Below are 13,539 nucleotides of genomic sequence, written 5' to 3'. Positions count from 1 at the left end.
TAGCTTTTAATGTCATTGCCAGCCATGCTCTGATGTCAGCTGCTGGAGCTGGCAGCTGGTGTTTCTGGCAGCTCCCAGCCTAGAATTCAATTTTCTATCAGTCTCTTCAGAAGAAAAGGAAAAAAAAAAACAACAAATCATGTTTCTGCCTGTTTGTGACATCAAAACATAAAGGGCTGCAGGGTACAAGTTCATTTAAGGCTCTTCTGCGCTGTGACACATAGGAAAGCTCAGATAAATCGAATAACAGTGTAAAGCTACACCCTCATTTATACTGCACCGCACTACTGCTAACTCAAGCCAGCTCAGTCCTGAATGAACATTGCTGCACAAGTTTCACGTCTTTTAGGTTTCGTACATGAACATCATCCCCCTGAACACAGAGACATTTTACCCTGTTCCTCATTCTGTCAAGGGTGGAAAACAACCACAGGGATAAAAGGCAGCAGCATCTGGGAATAAAGGCATTGCCCTGGCAGCACAGAGCTCTGGTCTGCTTTCTAACACTGACTCACTGCATGACTTTTTGTGCGGCACTTTCTGAGCCTAAATACTTACATCTAAATGTTGGGATTAATAGTATATTCCTTAACATTACAAAGGGCTTGAAGATCTCCAGAGATACATGACCATTATTCTCCTCCTGTGCAGTGTTTCCTCAGCACGTGGTATGCAGAGAGCTTTCAAACATACATCAGCTGTTACACAGACGAGCACATCCAGATATGTCTGGAGGATCCGACTTGGATGTCACAGCTGCTTTCATTCTAAGAGTGAAGGGCTGAAGAGATTCGGAGCAGCTGATAGCCAGCACCCCCCAGTACTGCTCCCAGACTGACAAAAGAAAGAAAGAATTGTGACATCCAGTTAAGTACACGTAATGTGCTTAATAAGAAGTGTGTGTAAACCAGAATTGTATGTCTGCGGGGCACAGCTCTGCCCTACTGACTGCCTGTCAGTTATCTTGCTTATTTTATGTGCAAACACGACCATTTAGAAACTTTTTCATGGTTTTAGATGTTTAGGAAGCAGGCATTTATTTCAATTTAGCCAAGGGTACATAAAATTCCACTGAGTCAGAGCAACTGATTTATTAGGGAATTATTCTGGAAGAACTTAATTCTATCTGAACTCAAAATCTTATCCCTTCTGGAACACACTTTTAATGTGCTTACTGCCTAGCAGCAAGAACTTGAATGAAGGCATTCCTGGCTTGTTGACAGCTCCTAACAATCTCCTCTCCTCAGTACAAAAGCTGTGAAGATGAGACCAGCTGGACATTAAGAAGCAATGACAGCTTCACCTTTACCAGCACTCCTTGGGATGCAAACAGAAGAGAGCAGGGCGAGTTCCTGCCTGCTGGATGCCACAGCCCTGCACACACTTACAGCGAGGCGGGGAGGCATTCCAAATCTTCGTGCGTATACATCAGCCCCACTCCCAGGCAATTGCACTTTGATTTAGCCGATATTAATAATAAAGGATTGGCTGCCAATAGTTCTCATTTCCATGGGAATATTGCCCAAAACGGGAAAAATGACCTGGCTTTGAGTTGTGTAACCAGAATTCATAACGGGAAGGAAGGAAGCCCAGAAAAAATGTTCACGTGGTGGGTAGTGGCTGGCCTTGCATGACCTCCATAAGGCCCAGCTTCCCCCCCCGTCTAGCCTGCCATGTTCCTTATTTTCTGAAAATGTCAGTTTGCATTTGGAGCCTTTGTCCTTTGGGCTTCAAATCTCAGCACCCCTCACTGCATTCCTTGAGCTTTTCACCCACTCCTTCATTAATTTATATTCCTTCTGGTGATGCCCCGCTGGAGCTTCCATAGCAGAAGATGTAACAGGAATACAAACAATAATAAAAAAATTTAAAAACATTCTCCTTTCCTCTGCCGTGTCTGTCTTGTTAAGATTATTTCTACAGTAGACAGGCAAGACATCTCCTGTGACCGATTTGGACATTAATCATGCACTGATAATGCCTTCACTTTATCAATAAATTCAAGAGCCTTCACAAAGCTTTTCTGGCTATATGGCTGTTTGGTTAAATGAAATAGTGGCAGCTAATAAGATTTCCCAGACTCGAAATGGAGGAGTGTAATGAACAAAGAGGAATCTGAGTAGGCGTACATTCCTCACCCTGCTATGCCGGTAGGATTATTTCTCAGGCTTTCAGAGCAGGAAAAGGATGTTGCAGGTGTAATGGCAGGCAATATCAATCAGATAACTCTATCTAATTACAAAGGTACTAGATTAACTAGTTAACCTCGCTTACATGAGTGCAGCTGGCCAAATACAACCATAGAAAACTGATTTAGAGAAACAGTTGCTCAACACATTCACGTCTTGTAAGGACAGGTTTTGGATCAGACAACAGACTATTATTGACTAAGACACAAGGTTTGTTTGAGAGAAAACTGCAGCTGAATCACTAATTAATAGTAACCACAAATTTAGCCTTCCTAGAAAAAGAATTGCACCAAAAGGACAGGATAACCACTCTAAATTTTAGTGGAAAGATTTCTTTTTTGAGGGAGCAAGCCAGCAATAAAACATGTTCAGGGTGAAAGAATTGCCTTAATGGAGTCTCTGAAGGAAATAGAGGCATTTGCCCCTAGTTCTCAAGTCTTTATTCTAACACAGACTGTGATACTGGTGCTGTACGAAGCATGCTTGTATTTCTTGCTTTCAGCACATCATGGTGTGACTGTGAAGTAAGAAAGAACGCTTTCCGTGAGCACCCTGGGCTGAGAGCTGCATGCATTCCGCTCAGGTTACTAACCCAGCTGGGGCTGTGACCGAAACAGTTCAGTACTCTCGCTCAGAAGATACCATCAGTTACCTCAGGCTTCAACCCTTCACCATTTGCACCCTAGGCAGGCTTCTGGGGCAGTTCCTTGTCCTCACTTGTCTCCCCTGGCCCAGCGGTCACCATGAGGTATCCCATGATGCTCTCAGGGCGGCCCTATGCTGCGTACTCAGCACAGAAGTGCCTCTGGGGCTCAGTCATAGAATCATTACAGTTGGAAAATACCTCTCAGACCCCCAAGTCCACCCCCACCATGCCCACTGACCACGTCCCTCAGTGCCACATCTCCACAGTTCCTGAACACCTCCGGGGATGGTGACTTCACCACTCCTTGGGCAGCCTGTAAAAATGCATTACCGCTCCATTTCTGAGAAATTTGTCCTAATGTCCAACCTGACCCTCCCCTGGTGCACCTTGAGGCCATCACCTCATGTCCTATCGCTGGTACCTAGGAGCAGAGGCCGACCCCCACCTCACCACAACCTCCTGTCAGGGACTAGTACAGACTGATGAGGTCTCTGCCAAGCCTCTTCTTCTCCAGACTGAGCAATCCCAGTCCCCTCAGCCACTGCCCTCAGATGTGTGGCCGGAGAAGGGCAGCAGAGCTGTGCAGGGTCTGGAGCACACGTCTGAGGGCAGTGGCTGAGAGGGTGGGTGTGAGGCACGATGGCGTCTCTCCATCTACCCTTCCCTCATTTAGAGCCCACACTTTGAACCCCTGAGGAGCTGCAGGCCTTTGCAGAGCTACAGTCTTGCCTCTTAAAAGGAACATAAGCCCCACGTTGAGGGGAGCGATGAAGGACTTAAGATCAGCGGGGAGAAACCGGATGAACAGGACCCACAGGACCACGGGGAAGAGTTCCCCCAACCCCAACAGCCATTGGCCTCACTGCGCATGCGCACCCCCGCACCAGCTATAGGCGCAGCGCGCAGGCGCAACAACCACACCAAGCTTCAGAGCCCGCCCCCCTCTCCCGCTCTAGTCCTGTTGCTCGGTCACGCATGCGTCATGCTGGCCGGCGGCCAAGCTCCTCCCCCTTCCCGTCACCAGTAACAACGGGCGGCGGCGGCGCTGCTCTCCTGCTCCTCCTCCTCCTCCTTCTGTGCCGGAACCGGCGGCGGCGCTGCCCCGCGCCGACATGAGGAGAGCGGAGCGCGGCCGGGCGGCGTGACGGCAGCTGGTAAGCGGTAACCCCCCTCACCCCGTACCCCTTTACTTAGTACCATTGCCCCTCTGCGCGCTCCGTGCGGGCGGTGGCAGGCGGGGAGCCCTCCGGGAGCGAGCGGCCCCCGGCCCCGCGATCCCCCAACAGGTGCCCGGTGCGGAGCGCCCTTCGGGGCGGGCCGGGAGCGCCGCTTTGTTGCGCGGCTCTGTTGTTCCCGGGTGCCGCTGCTTCAGGTGTTGGTGGCGGGGCTGCGCTCTGCTCGTCGGGCTCGGGCCGCCTTCCCGAAGCGCTGCGAATGAGAAGTCCGGTGAACTTCTTGTATTAAAGCCGTTGTTCGCTAAAATGGGGCTGGCCGGCCGCCAGCGTGCTCATCCACGAGCGCTGCCGCCAGCGCATCCCGATAAAAGCGATTGTGGCGGGGAGAGATGGGGTCTGCCCCTTGGCCGGGGCAGATGCGGTGTGGTGGGCTCGTGCTGGCTGTGCTGGTGGATTCCTGGCTGGCTGTGTGCTGGAATGTCTGCGGAGGAAATGAACCTTAGAGGAACTACAGACATTTCCGAAGTTTTCCGTCTGAAAAGCCCTCGTTCTTCTCGTTTGGAAGCAATATCGGAACGCGTTCCGTCCGTTTGCTGTGATCTCCCTTTTTGCTTTCTTTCCGAAAGCGAAGTGTTCTCACGTCTGGCGTGCTTTTATTTCTCTTTAAACCAATCCTGTTCCTCTTGACACCAATCCCAGCCAGCCATAAGGAGCCCTGCTGCCACGCTGGGGGCCAGGCGGTGCTCTGCCCTCAGCCCCGAGGTGCTAATGCTGGTTCTCAGCAGCAACACAGGCAATTTTGCCACTTAAATGAATAGTCATAACACACGTTGACAGTTTGTTACTAAAACCGGACAGGAATTGTGCTACTTTGGTGCCTTTTTTAGAATGACAAGTTGTTTCTGACAAAAATATACATGGCTCTTTAGGGACTCATTAAGAAGTCTTAATGGAGTTGTGAAGGTAGAACTGCAAGCATGCTATTACAGTTGGAATCGTTGTCTGAAGAGGAGACTAAAACTGGCTTCTTACCTCTGACGAATGGTTTTAAATGTTTCTTTTTCAGGTTCGAGTTGACCTTAGTAACCGCAGCTATGGTGCAGAAGTATCAGTCACCCATACGGGTGTATAAACACCCCTTTGAGTTGATTATGGCTGTAAGTATTCATTTTTGCTAAAAATTTCTCTTGCTTGGCAGCTCCTCGTGTTGCTCAGTACCAGCTGGGCACTGTTCGATGGGTGCTGTAGAACACACAAGTCTGAGATGAGATACCAAATAAGGGAGGTGTGTGTTTTGACTGTTTCCTTTTTCCCCAGAGTATTTTTATATAACGTGTTCTCTTCCCTAAAAGTTTCGATACAGCTCATGGGCTGATTTGTTTTAAACTTGCAGCAAAACTTTGATGTGTGCTTCCACGTTGATTATTGGGAACAATCTATTCTAGGCTGGGAGAAGGCATCAAGTGCATTGATGAAAAGCTTAGTGTGCTGGCATCTTTGTTCGTATAGACTGTAAAAGACTAGAGAACACAGAAGAGGCTGTGAAAGCAGGGTTAAGTGTGAACAGAAGAGGAAAAAGCTCTCGGAGCAGTGGCTGTACCTTGTGGGGAGGAAAAAAAAGATCATCAGGGAGGCTAGAGGTGTGAACAAAACGCTTCTTGGCTGCATGACTGCTGATTTGTGTGCTGGTATTAAAACTGAAACCAAAAAAATGAGTAAAATCCTACCTGGGTTCCCTCTTGTTTCTCTTTTTCTCTGCCTCACCCCCCCCCCCCTTTTTTTTTCTTTTAGAAAATGAAGAGGAAGTCAGTCTTTGTTTTTGCGTATATTCAGCCCAAACCACATCTGTGTGGTTCTCATGAATTAGGAAGAGCACTTGCAGGGGAGCGGTCAGGTCAGCTTCTACCCCATAAGAACAGTTAAAACCTAAATAAAATAGTAGTTATTGCTTCACTTGCTGAAAATGCTATGTTTAGTGGCTTTGGGGGAGAGTTTTAATGGTGCTCATTGTGTAAATATTTAGATAGATCACATGGGCTGAAGTGCAGAGTTCCTTACGGAAGTGGTCCTTTGCAGTCACGGGGCAGAAGATGCATTCAGTCACACCAGGTGAAATACTTCCATTTCTTTCTGTCATATTCCTGAAACTGCCTCCAGCATACACCTGCAGGTCCTGCTCTTGTAAACAGATCAAGGCAGAGGATGGTTGTTTTCATAAGAAGCTGTGATATGTTGAAGGTCTTTTAATATCTTACCCCATTATGATATCTAAGCTAAGCGGCTTTCTAGAATTTAAATCTGTTTGTGTATGCAGCTCTATCCTCCAGGGAAGTGTACTGGCTCTAGATCTAAGACCACTGAACAGAGCTGAGTGTCTTGGACGCCATTCTCCAGCTTTTGCTGAGCCGAGGAGCCTGTACCTTGCTGCTGAGAGGAAGGCACCATTTCTTATTCTAAGAAATCTTCAAGGGTATTCTCAGCTCAAGTACTGAGCTGACCTCAGGATTGTTCACAGTGCTTAATTGGGTGTAATTGGAAACACTTAGGACTATTAACATTGAGTTCTCAAGCTGTTCTGTATCCAGGGGGTAACAAAACTTCCAGGATGATTTTTAGCAAATATTCAGCCTTTTCTTGCAGGAAAGATTCTTTTTTTCTTCTCCTCTAAGAGGGAAGAGGCTGTACTGCATATGCAGCTATAGGAAAAAAACAATTGTTGAAAGATAGTGAACTGAGAGGAGAAGAACGTTTATAAAGAAGAAAGCTGGATTGGTACCTGCTGAGACTGGAAGTCTGGATTGGTGATAATATTATTTATTTTGTCTATGTTGAGGCAGCGAGTTCTTATTTGAACTTGTTCAGAATGCGTTCCCTGGGTGACTGTCCTTCTGCCATGTTGCTTCTGTTACTTTATTGGTTTTTAATACATGTAGTGATCTACTCCTGGTGCTAATCTGTCCAAGCTGTTAATGTATCTCCTGAAGAAGGTGGAAGAGTGTCTCTGTGAGCCAAATTATTTCAAGAATATGAACAGCATCTGATAGTTTGATGCCTCTTGTTACTTTTCCCTTTGGCTCAGTAGTGACCGCATGACTTCATCAAGATCAGTGAGCTTCCTGCTTGCCTACCTTTCCCATCCTGGATTTCATAGAGGTTCTTGAGGGGGGAATGAAGTGCAATTAGCACTGTATTCATGTTGCTCTAGTTTTGGGAGCTTTCTTCTCTCTCTGAAGGGTGAGCCCAGCTATATTAAGACCAAATACTGGATTTAATTCCACTTGGACCTAGACTAAGATTGGCAAGTGTTTTTTTTGGACAATTACAGTATAAAGACTTTAAAATGAGGGAATTCTTTTTCTTTCTCTATTGTTTTTGCAAATGTTTCTCTTCTGCTCCTCTGCTGAAATCCAGAAATCAGCTATTGAACCCTAATGCAGCTCTGGCAATATGCTTCAAGGCACAACCCCTTATCTCTCGGGTCTGGAAGAGAACTGGTGAAGTGCAGTTGTAGGAAGTGAGTGGGGAGATGCATTGCTTTGTGCTTCTTGCCTTCCCTTAACATTAAAGGCAAACTACGTAAAACTTAACGTAAGCTACTTCCTTGAAGACGATTTATTTTTACTGATGAGCTGTGTGGTTTCGGATAATATCTAAGTTGCTTTGAAAACAGTAAGAACAGGATGCAAATCTTTTACTGAAGCATCTCCTGGACTGGGAAAGCTTCTAGAATCACAGACCAGAAGTTACCACGTTACAGTCTGACATGCGTGCTGCTGGCAGCACGGCTTCACCAGGTGGTTACACATTATGACATGATGATTTTTGGCAGCTCTGTGGCCTATGTCACAATCAACGTCTTGAAAACTGTGTGTGTCTGTGTATATATATATTTCTCTAGGTAAACACTTCAGCAGATATTTATCAGATTGAATAGAATCTGAGCTTATTTTTTTTCCTGTTCAAGTTTATGTAATGCTGAAAGCAGCTGAAATGTGGAAAAATGACTGTTAACATTGGTAACTTGCAAGAGTTTAAGTTATAAATTTGAATGCTGTCTTAAAGGAGTTTGCAGTTAGTGATATAGTGCCTTCAGCCAGTAAGCAGTTCTTCATGTTAAAAGGCAGTTAAGAAGTTGAATCTTGAAGACCTCTTAACACACATGGGGCTCAAGTTAACTTTGGAGATTGACAGCTTGTTTGTGGTCTGGCACGCATTAAATAATTCTCCTTGAGTTAAATTTCCAAAGTGAATTCAAATAACGAATACTCAGCTATCATGGAATTTCATGCAAATGGAAAATAAGATGATGGGGGGACACAACAACAAAGAAAACCAGCACAACAAAACAACCCACACTGAATGTCCTGGGAGCTGAAGGGTTTTCTGAGAGTTTCTGGAAGCTCTGTGGAAAGCGCCTTGCTCTTACAGCCCACTTAGAAGATGTCTTATTTGCAGCCCCGGGTTACTTAGTGTCAGATACAAGTGTGGCTAGTACCATGACCGAGCACAGCAAATGCGCATCAAACTATTAAATATTAAATACTACGCTTAGTCAAATTAACGTGCGTTTTAAGAGCTCGTCGCTTTGTGACAGCTGAGGTTTTCAGATCTGCCTGTGGTGGCAGAGAAACTTTCAAAGGTAGTTTGCTGTCTTTGGAATATCCACAGTGATGTTTCCACTCTGCTGAAATACCTGGCACTCGTCCCTTTCTCTGGAGCCAAAAAGGAAGTTAGGAATGCAGTCTGTAGGTAGGCTAGTCATCAATGTCAGGAGCTTACCGTTGTCAAGTAATATCTTTAATTTTAAAATAAAAACATCAATAAATCTTGCCTTGCCTTGTGGCTGAAATCTTTTTCCCCTCCGAAGTGGATTTTTTTTTTTAAATAGGTCATGTTTTTCCTTTGTTCTGATAGAACATCTGAAGTATCGAAACACGAGTCTTTCAGTATCGTGTGTAGTGCCCTTCTGCTCCTCTTGTGACCTTAATAGTTGAAATTTGCTGCTTTTAGGCAGCAGGTTTCTTTGGTTTTATAGACCTGAAAAAAAAACCCCACCATATTTAAGGTAAATCTCTACGAACTCAAGTATCCCTAAATCACAGGAATGTAATAAGATTGTAGATGGCATAAATACCCATCAGTGATAGAGTACACTGGAGAAAAATAATCTGTTTTCAGATTGACAACGTATAATCCCTTGAGTACAGGGAAAGGAACAATCTGGGTGTCTACCACTGGAATTGCTCTGCTGTTTTCCCTTCCTTTGTTTGCCTCCCAGGCCCTCATCCACTTTGCTTCCTGGCTTTGTTGAAAATTGAGCCTTATTTGCTGCTGGAAACGCATTAGTAAAAGAGCTGTGGAACAGCACCTTGTATGGATGTACTTATTTTGGAATCAGTGTCTGCAGCTCAACTGCTGTTTGATGTCATTGCTGATGGTCTCTTGTGTTAGCAACATGTTGCGTGAACAAATGAAACTTTGGCCACTTTTTGGAATGAGCTGTAGTTAACAAACATGAGAGTTAAGCAAAGCACAGGGGAAAAATATTGACTTAGCAGCCTGCTTACTGTGCAATTTACATCTTATTTCGTGGCATGCCTATATATTTCCATGGCTAGCAGTTTCCTGTTCTCTGTGGGCAAGCACATGACCCGGCTGTAGCTGACAGCTGCAGTTTTCTCTACCCAGTGCTTTTAGTCAGGTTTTCTTGGCAGTTTTTTTATGCTTTAAAAGCTAAAACGCCGCTACTGTCAAACTCTGAGAGGTGTCAATGGAAGAAAAAATCTGTGTCAGAACTGGTCTTGTTGCTTTGTTCTGAAAGCACTTGAGAGTTCCACACTCTGCAGGCGTTCTGTCTGAACTGGTGTGAAGCGTTGCTTTGTGGTCTAATAATCAACCAAGTAACATTTAGAGTTGAAAATAGGTTGAATGCGTGGGAGAAAGGAAATGGTTAGTATGTTCTGCAGAGTCCCAGACACCCATGGTACCGCAGTTAGCATCTGGAAAAGGTAGAGCTTCATGTTTGTAATTTAATATGCAGTTAGCCATTAAGAAGCCACATGTCAAAGCTTTTAAAACCTTGTGGGACAAAGATATGGCGTATTTGTTTGTAGATTCTAAAATCACATCCAGTGAGAAGCCAGCAGTTATTTAGAGATCACAGACATCGACTGCAGACGTAGGATGAGGTATTTCCATATGGTGTGGCCAGTTATGTGCACCTCCAACTTCAATAATCTGCATTTCCTCTTCCTGCTGTGAGCTGGAGGAGCTGCAGACAGATCTGAGCTCAGATGCTCAGAAGAAACAAGTACACAATGAAAGACGGGGTAGGAGAGCCTCAGGGACTGAAAGCAGTCCCTCAGGACTGTCGACAAATCAGTCAAATCACCTTAAATCAGAGTCAGGTCTTGGAACACAGAATGTAGGGGTATGTTGTTCATAACCAGGATTGATGTTTTGGCTTTGCACTCACTTCAAATTCGGTATGTTTCTGGAAGGAGGAAGGTGATGTGATCTTAAAACTCTTGTGTTCCGAATATAGAATGAATCTTCTGGGAACTTGCAAGGAAATCTGTTAATTACCTCAAGTTAAAATTAATTACAGGTTAGTCTTAAATGGTCTATTTTCTCCCAAGTGAGCTCATCTTCAATTTTTTCACGCAGTTTAAAATTACTGTGTGTATATTTTAAATGAGGAATTAGGCTGTTAAGCTGAATTACTAACTCTTTTCATCTGATTTTTATGATGTAGTTAAGACAGGTAATGTTAGCAGCTCAGGTAAAACATTAAGGAGGACTTATTACAAGCAATTCAATCATTCTGCTTTCTCATAATCTATCTGCGTGCTGCTTGTTTCAGTTGTCATCAGTATATTTGAGGTGAGTCATGCCTAGAGCTCTGGGGTGGAGGATATGGTGGCAACACAGGGTCCAAAGCCTGCACTGCAAGGACTGTCTGACACCATCTGGGATCCACTGCAGTGTGGGGCAGCGTTGCCACAAGGCAATAAGCAAGCACAAGGCTTCAAAATCTGAGATCAGGTCCTAAGCTTTTCACTTCCCTCTGCATCCCTCTTGCTCAATAACACTGATTTCAGCCCAGTCCGTAGAGGTTATCAGCTTCTGGTTCATGGGCTTTCTCTTCTAGGGGTCAGAGAAAGAAGAAATATGTGATTTCCCATTACAGGGAAGTTAACGCACCAGGTTGTTCTCAACGCTTTCTTGCAGAAGATGCTGCAGTTCATTAGCAAGCCAGTTCAGGGAGATAAGCTGCTCAAATGCCATCTTGGAACAAAGAGTCAATGATTTTTGTCTGCCTGATTGCCCCAACAGGCTCACTTGAGGCTGATGAGCAGCACCCTGTGGGAGCAGCTGCTCTTCCCCTCCTGTGCTGTTGGGGAGATGATGGCAGCTGGCCACAAGAAAGAGCAAGTCAGTGTGGCATTGTCAGGGAGCCCTGATTCCATGGGGAATCGTTAGGGATCTGCAGTCTGCAGAATGCAGGTGCTGATTGCTGTGAGGCTAAACGAAGGGGCCGTTTGAAACTTGATTCAGCACTCTTTAGGCTCGGTGGTGTTCGGCAGGACAAAGTATTTGCATGTTGTGCTTCATGGCTTGGAAATGCAGATTCTGTGAGTTGATTTGGTGTAAACAGGAATCTGTCCTGACCGTAGAAAAATTAAAAAATAAGAATGTAGTATCTTGCAATCTCGTGGTTTCTTTCCCGTTTCATATTCACGTATGAAACTTCAGATTTGAAGGTTTTGTGTCCTGGATTCCTCTTAAGTTATCATAAAGCAAAACCCAAGTCAGGAGTCTGCGTATCAGCAAACCTGGAAGTAAAATCTCAGAAGCTAATGTTGCCTGCCAGCTTTAGCTCTGGTGATAGCAAGGAGCTGTGGGAGGGGGCAAGGGAAAGCTGACTGCATCCCTTTGGCTTCTTTAAAATTAGCATACCAAGACTTCGTCATGATCAGACCTGTAAAGTTAAGCCCTAAATGATTTGTTTATAACTACAGCAATGTTTTCATTCTGATGCTATTTGTCATCTCACCACGGGAGGATAGGCGGTTTTGGTGAAGATCATTCTGTACAACAGTTAGAAAATGGTATTGCAGAATTCCCTTACCATCTTGGCCTCTCTGGCTGGTAACCTTCTCCCTTGCCTACTGCTGCTGTGATCCTTCACGTTGCCTTGGTACTAATGGATCTCACTGTGTGAGAACGAGGATTTCTACAGTGATGGTGAGGATGGTGATGTGTCCTATTTGTATTTGTTTGTGCCAAAACAGAAAGGGAACAATTCGTTTCCTGATGAGAGCACTTCCTTCCTCGAGCTTATTGTGCTTTTTTGTTTATAAATGCGAATGCTATAAATGTTGTTCCACTTCAGGAACATCAGTCAGTGGAATCCTTTCCAGAGGACGTTTTGCTGGCTATTTCATACAGCGTGTAAATTGTGCTCCTTAATTTGCAAAACTCTCTCTCTCTGCTGTGCAATTCATTGGCCTGTGGATAAATTCTTCATTACTGAACTCGTGGCTCTATGAAATTACTTACTGAAGTGTTTCATGGTCTGCGTGGTGCAGCTACTGATGCTGTAATGAACAGGACTTAATGCAATTTCACTTGAACTTTTGTTCTGATTCCTCCTTTAGTCTGCCTTTCCTTGCTGTAAAGGAGGATGACGAACAAAGGATTGATTATGATCTATGATTTTAATTTTTTTTTCCAGAAACGAATCAAAGGAATCTTGATTATTCTTTAATTGACTTGCCTTTTGCAGCTGGTGGCATCTTTCTCATTTCATTGGTGAGCAGATGTGGGGTGCAAAGGCTGCACCACCCCACTGCCAGCGATGCCCCTAGCAGTGGTGGTAGCTGCTGATTGCCAGCAATGCCCCTAGCAGTGGTGATAGCTGCTTATTGCCAGCAATGCCCCTAGCAGTGGTGGTAGCTGCTTATTGCCAGCAATGCCCCTAGCAGTGGTGGTAGCTGCTTATTGCCAGCAATGCCCCTAGCAGTGGTGGTAGCTGCTCGTTGGCAGTGATGCCCCTAGCAGTGGTGTTTTGATGAGCAGCATAATCCCTACCTAGCTAGTGCAGTGTATATCTGGCAGCATCCCTCCAGAGAAGAGGACAGGGATGAGAGAAACACGTGCTAATGCTCTCTCTGATGCTCTTTCAGTCTGCAGTGCTGTCTTGACAGCCCTTCTCCTCCAGAAAGTGCCTATTGTGTGTAATAGCACCGTATGTGGTTGGCTTCCTGCGCTTGCCTGATTCCTTTCTGGAACAAAGCGAGCTCTCTATCATGACACCCTCCAGCAGGTGGCTGTGCTTCATGACACATTCTGTCAAGAGAGATATCCTTTATCTGGAGCCTGGCTTGGCTGCACACCACCTGCTCCATGCTCACATTTGTCGTGCTGCTTGCTCGTTAGATAGCTGCCTGTTACCTCCCTCAGACATTAAGTTCTTCTGATGGTGATGAGTCCCAGCCTATGATTCCATATGAGAAATTGCTGTTCC

General features: G+C 45.2%; 1 protein-coding gene across 1 annotated transcript in view; it reads left to right on the top strand.

Moving 5' to 3' along the window:
- Window positions 3,848-13,539, top strand: part of SEC14L1 (SEC14 like lipid binding 1) — a 36,379-nt gene continuing 26,687 nt past the window's right edge. The window contains exons 1-2 of the mRNA XM_021414417.1: window positions 3,848-3,989; window positions 5,077-5,167. Coding sequence (XP_021270092.1) covers window positions 5,105-5,167 — 63 coding nt within the window. The 5' untranslated portion in view covers window positions 3,848-3,989; window positions 5,077-5,104. The remainder of the gene's footprint in view (window positions 3,990-5,076; window positions 5,168-13,539) is intronic.

This window comes from Numida meleagris, chromosome 17, assembly GCF_002078875.1.
Source record: "Numida meleagris isolate 19003 breed g44 Domestic line chromosome 17, NumMel1.0, whole genome shotgun sequence".
NCBI lineage: Eukaryota > Metazoa > Chordata > Aves > Galliformes > Numididae > Numida > Numida meleagris.
Note: the sequence above shows the minus strand (reverse complement) of the source record. Positions and strands in the feature narration are given on the sequence as shown.